Below are 5846 nucleotides of genomic sequence, written 5' to 3'. Positions count from 1 at the left end.
TTCTTTTCGCATCCTTATTTCACACGATGTGAATGAATGCCTTTAAATTTTGCTATTTATACATCATCATCATCATCATCATCATCATCATCTTTTCTCTTTAATAGAATTTTGACCTGCCTTCAACCTTCACGAGGCGAGTCGCCTCGGTTAAATCGAAAAATGAAAAAAAATGAAAGTGATTCAGCCTTTGTCTTTTTATTATTATTATTATTATTATTATTATTATTATTATTATTATTATTATTATATTCTGTTACGCTTTTGTTCTCCTTGAGTCGATTTTTTTTTGTACTTATTTCTTCCTCTCGTGTCGGGGGGGGGGGGAAAAAAAAAAGAAGGAGAAAGAAAAATGAAAAATGAAAAACGAAATGAAAAGCAAAAAATTACTTTTTTTTTTTTTTTTAACTATTAAAGTTTAACGGTCGAGTAGAAAGAGAGAGAGAGGGGGGGGGAGAGAGGGGAGGGGAAAAAAAGAATTTTGGCGATATTAGAGGGTCGATCGAACGATTCATAGTCGAATACCGGCGTATAAGCCGCCTGCCTGCCTCCCTGCCTGCCTGTTTTAAATATGAAATGAGATAAATCTTGTGAGAAAAGGTCACGCCATTCATTACGTGGGCGAGAAGGGATTGCGCATGCTTTACATTGCTTTTATTATTATTATCATCATCATCATCATCATCATCGACACCACCACCGCATCATCATCATTATCATCGACAAAACATAAAATCGTGTGTGTGAGTGTGTAGTAGTGGGAAAATTTTCAGGTCTCGTCCGGTTTTTTTTTTTTTTTTTTTTTTTTTTACCTTTATGGGTTTATAGGTTAAAGGGGGGGGGAGCGGTTATGCGGTTATTCAGCACATAAGAATTTTTTTTTTTATACGCACAGGTTTTTCCGGCGTCGTTTGTTTTTTGAATGAAGGCCGCCGCCGCCGCCGCCACCGCCAACGTAAAATCGAACCACGTTTTTTTTTTTTAATGTTGCGCAAACGGGGGGGAGGGGAGGGGGACAAAAAAAGGAGAAAAAAAATTTTCGTGCGAAACGAACAAAACAAGGTAACGTCGTCGGTTTTTATTTACTAATAAGTAAATCGTTCGATAAGTCATCGTAAATTGGGTTAAATTATAATTAATTTATTGTTATTGTTTGTTGGCTCGCTCGTTTGTTTGTTTGTTTGTTTGTTTTTCGTTATCGGATGGTCCGATAAAAGATGTGTGTCCGAAACGGAAATTAACGAAGCAACAAAAAAAAAAAAAAAAAAAAAAAAAGAGTTTGTTGAATGATGATTGTTATGCAATTTAATTATAATTTGACTGATTCGGGGGAGGGAAAAAAAAAAACGAGGGATGAACGGGATGAAGGTTGCGGGGGTGGGAGTGGGGGTGGCGGTGAAAGCGGTAACGGAAACGATACGATGATGATTGTGTTACAAGCGGGAACGGCGGATTCTGCGCGCCGTTTTGATCGATATAGGACCAGCCGATGGGGGTAAAGTTGAAGGTCGGACTCGTGACCTTGACACTGTGCACATCCATTCATGTGAGCCTTTCATTCAAATGGTGTGTAATAAGCGCCGGGACCGGGGAACTCATTCAATGAGCTTTGAGAAAATTTTCACTTGAGTTTATTATTATTATTATTATTATTATTATTATTATTATTTATTATTATTATTATTATTATTATTATTATTATTAATTATTATTATTTATTATTATTCGTTTTTATAACTCTCACTCTCGTCGCGTTGTTGTTTTTAAATTTTCTTTTTTGTTTGTTTGTTTGTTTATTTGTTTGCTTGTTTGTTTTTGACGTAAGAAATGTCTGCGTCGATTATTATCGAGTGAAAGAAGGATACGTACGTCGATTGCACAAAATGAAGGAGGAGGAGGAGGGGGGGAGGTCACTAAACGTACTTGAAGTGGGAGTGAATATTTATGTTAATATCGTGTCGAAACATTACCGTGGAATTTGATCCGAGAACAACCAACCAACCCAACAACCTGAGTTATAATTTAATTATGAAATTTAAAAAAAAAAAATTAGAAAGTAAATTAAAATTAATGCGTCGCTCACTCGCTCGCTCGCTCATTCTTTCTCTTTTTCATTTTTTTTTTTTTTTTTGTGAAAAACTATTCGTTTTTTATTTATTTATTTTATTTTATTTTTATTGCAGATTCTTCTTAAAATAAGTGTCGGTCATAAGCGTGTTTTTATTTTCACATACTGCTGACATGGTTGCTTCGTGAAAAGTGAATGTCGAATCAACAACAACAACAATACTAGCAGTAGTAGTAGTAGTATTTTTTTTTTTTTTTTTTAATTAAAATAATATTGGAGAGAATGAAAAAGAGTTTAAAATTGTTCATGAAGAAAATCTCCAAATGATCAGTGAAACATCGTTGTCACCATCATGGACGCGACTGCCACAAGCACTAGTTGGACTCAATCGGCGAGCACCACCAGACTTGCATCGCAAAGTTTGTTTCTATTATTATCATTATTATCATCATTTTGTTTTTGTTACGTTGGTGTCTTTCAAATAACTAAAAGTTTTTTTCTTGTATTTGTTGTTTAAGATTCTCCGACGAAAGGAGTAGTGTCAGTCGTAGTCGATTCGAGAAACGAAAGTCCAAATGTATTTGCTGTTAAAGAGGAACATATTGTCGGTCATAGGGGTACTTCGATAACTTGCGGAGGCGTGACCGTTACTTCTATAAACGTACCTCAAAATGAGGAACAAGACTTTTCTTCTCAAAATGGTAAAAAAAAAAAAAAAAAAAAAAAAAAAAATTCATTTAAATCTTTTGACTCATTACGCTAATATTTTCTTTGAAAAATATCTAATTTTTTTTTCGGTTTACTATTATTATTATTATTATTATTATTAATAAAAAGTTGAGTAGTAAATAACAAGGAGTATACAAATATGGGTACCCGTTAACTTGTTTCTTCCTTGAGAAAATGTTTTCACATTTATATTCACATACTCGCGTATATAATTTAATAGTTTTTTTTTTAAAATATATTTCGAACGAGTATTTTCCCATAATTTAGGAATTTTTCATTTAATTTTTCTTTGTAAAGGGTAAAGTCGTTATGATTTATTTAAAATAAAGGTTAAAGGTCAACTTTTTTAAAAACCGGCTGTGCTACGTTTATTATTATTATTATTATTATTATTGGCCGGCCGTTTATTGATTGTGATTTTTTGTTTTTGGATGTAGTAAAAAATACATTGCATTTCGGTGCAAACGAGAGAGCGGAAATAGGTATAAAATGTGAACCTCTTTCGTCAAATTTTAACGATGACGATTCAGGTACGGATTCGGAAGTTAGCAAAATCGATTTCAGCGGTGAGTTTTTTATTTTAATTATAATTAATTTGTTATTTAAAAGAAAAGAAATCTCGTCGAATAAGTTTTTTTTTTTTTAATTATCCATTTTTTTTTTTACTTTTAGACGTTCACCTTCGAATCAAAAAAAAACGAAGCAATAAAAATGACGAAAAATCTCAAGACATACTTAAAATTGAAGAGCCAGAAAGGCCAATGTCCTGGGAAGGAGAGCTTTCGGATACAGAAATGTCAATTGTCACAGATGGAAGGCGTATGAGAGACGACATAAAAGATGAATTGATGAGTGATGTTCAAATGTCACCGCAGAGTATTCCAAAAAGCGAAATCGTAAATATTTTATTTATTTATTTATTTTCATCATATGACACTTGTGTGAAGATTGTTTTTTAATATAAAAAAAAAAAAATTTCACCTTGACAGGGCGATGCAATTATTATGGAATCTGGGAGACTTAAACAAGAACCGGAGACTTGTAACGAAACAATGAGCGGATATTCTTCAAGTTCTAGAGAATTACCACTGCTCGTCGATAAGTTATTGGGTACGTTCAGAAAAAAAGATAAAATCGATCGATGAGTGACGTAACATCCGTTTAATTTATTGTTTGTTATTGTTGTCGTCAAGGTGGTTATTCGACTCCCTCGCAAAGTCCGATTCTTCAACAGAGGCAACAGCATCATTCTCTTACAAAACAGCATTCCCTTTTGGGAGCTCTCCCTCCTAATCCTTCTCCGGACTCGGCAATACATTCCGCGTATTCGTATTCTTCTCCGGCGGCATCTCCCGCGGCTTCTCGTCATTTACCCTCGAGTGGTTTTTCGTCGCCTTTCACGCCTTCCCTATCGAGAAATAATTCGGATGCAAGTCAATACGGAGGATCGCAACACTCATCCTGTTACAGTTACAACAGTGAGAATTTTTCGAGTCCGACGCATTCTCCCATTCAGAGCAGACACCTTTTAGGATATTCGAAAGTTGATGGAAGTCCCATACATTCTGTAACGGGTATGTGTTTCGAATCGTAAGAAGAAGTTTTATAACACGACAACTGAATTTAAGATTCCATTTTTTTTTTTTTTTTTTTTTTTTTTTTCCCAAAGGAAATGCTCCTTACGGTTCGCGTGGTTTACAAACCTCGCAAGGGGGGCAACTTGATTATCAGCAACAACATTTGGACAATGAAAGAGACGAAGAGAAAGATCCTTGCCTCGAAGAGAAAATGTCATGTTTAGCATCTGATTTTTCTCAACATTCTGCCTTAGCAACTCCTCCCGGAATATCCAGACAACAGCTGATTAATAGGTATACTTTTTGTAAGATTGCTGACGTGCTGTATCGTGCGGGGAGTTGCGGTTTTAAAAGCCTAATAAAATTTGTTTTGATTTTGTTTTCAGTCCTTGTCCCATTTGCAGTGACAAAATCTCTGGATTTCATTATGGAATATTTAGCTGTGAGTCGTGCAAAGGTTTTTTCAAAAGAACTGTTCAAAATAGAAAGAATTATGTTTGTTTAAGAGGATCCCAGTGCCCGGTGACAATAGCAACGCGGAAAAAATGTCCGGCGTGTAGATTTGAAAAATGTTTAAAAATGGGAATGAAATTAGAAGGTAATACGACAACAATTATTATTATTATTATTATTGTAATAAAAGCAACAAATTAAAATTTTTTTTTTTAAAATGGAACAGCAATAAGAGAAGATAGAACGAGAGGAGGGAGGAGTACATATCAGTGTTCGTACAGCGTACCTTCCTCTCTGCTTCAGAATAGTGATTCCATACACAAACTCTCAAATAGTCTTACAGCTGGGGAAACTCTAGTCAAACTAGAAACGCCACATTTAGGATCGCCAAATTCAAATTTGGATTCAAGACTGCTTCCGGTTCCGCAATTGTTACAAGTAAAATTTATAAAAATTTTTTTTTTTTTTTTTTTTTTTTTAACCTTTTACAACCTTTTCTTACTACGCGAGGTGTACTACGGCCCCCTTAAAAATAAAATGTCCTTAATAATTTACAGGAAATAATGGACGTTGAACATTTGTGGCACTGTAACGAAAGAGAAATGCTTGGCTCTCCGATGAACAATCACAGACATTCACCTTCGTCAACCCCCTCCTCTCCATCCCCATCTCAATCTCAAACGAATTCAGAATCGAATCCGGATTTTCTATCGAATTTGTGCAATATCGCGGATCATCGTTTGTATAAAATTGTTAAATGGTGTAAAAGTTTGCCCTTGTTTAAAAACATATCGGTAAGAAAAAAAGACATTTTCAAAAAGGTTAAAGTAAATATGTGTGCATGAAAAAGGTCAAATGATAAGCGGGAGAGAGAGAAGAGAGAGAGAGAGACAGAGAGAGAAGAGAGAGAATGATGAAAATCCAAATAGAAAAAAAAACCATAATTTTTTTTTTTTCCAGATCGACGATCAGATTTCACTTTTGATAAATTCCTGGTGCGAATTATTATTGTTTTCCTG

At 34.6% G+C, this 5846-nt stretch overlaps 1 protein-coding gene across 1 annotated transcript in view; it reads left to right on the top strand.

Annotated features, from left to right (window-relative positions):
- Window positions 1–2420: 2420 nt before the first annotated feature.
- Window positions 2421–5846, top strand: part of Phum_PHUM318510 (Ecdysone receptor, putative) — a gene marked incomplete at both ends in the record, with an annotated part of 4170 nt that continues 744 nt past the window's right edge. Inside the window, 11 exons of the mRNA XM_002427373.1 lie at window positions 2421–2487; window positions 2587–2769; window positions 3235–3327; window positions 3470–3693; window positions 3787–3907; window positions 3991–4371; window positions 4509–4668; window positions 4761–4972; window positions 5054–5265; window positions 5385–5621; window positions 5788–5846. The exon at window positions 5788–5846 is cut by the window's right edge and continues 172 nt beyond it. Coding sequence (XP_002427418.1) covers window positions 2421–2487; window positions 2587–2769; window positions 3235–3327; window positions 3470–3693; window positions 3787–3907; window positions 3991–4371; window positions 4509–4668; window positions 4761–4972; window positions 5054–5265; window positions 5385–5621; window positions 5788–5846 — 1949 coding nt within the window. The remainder of the gene's footprint in view (window positions 2488–2586; window positions 2770–3234; window positions 3328–3469; window positions 3694–3786; window positions 3908–3990; window positions 4372–4508; window positions 4669–4760; window positions 4973–5053; window positions 5266–5384; window positions 5622–5787) is intronic.

The sequence above is a fragment of the Pediculus humanus genome, genomic scaffold, assembly GCF_000006295.1.
Source record: "Pediculus humanus corporis 1103172107726 genomic scaffold, whole genome shotgun sequence".
NCBI classification, from domain to species: domain Eukaryota; kingdom Metazoa; phylum Arthropoda; class Insecta; order Psocodea; family Pediculidae; genus Pediculus; species Pediculus humanus.
This window is presented reverse-complemented; position numbering and strand designations above follow the sequence as displayed.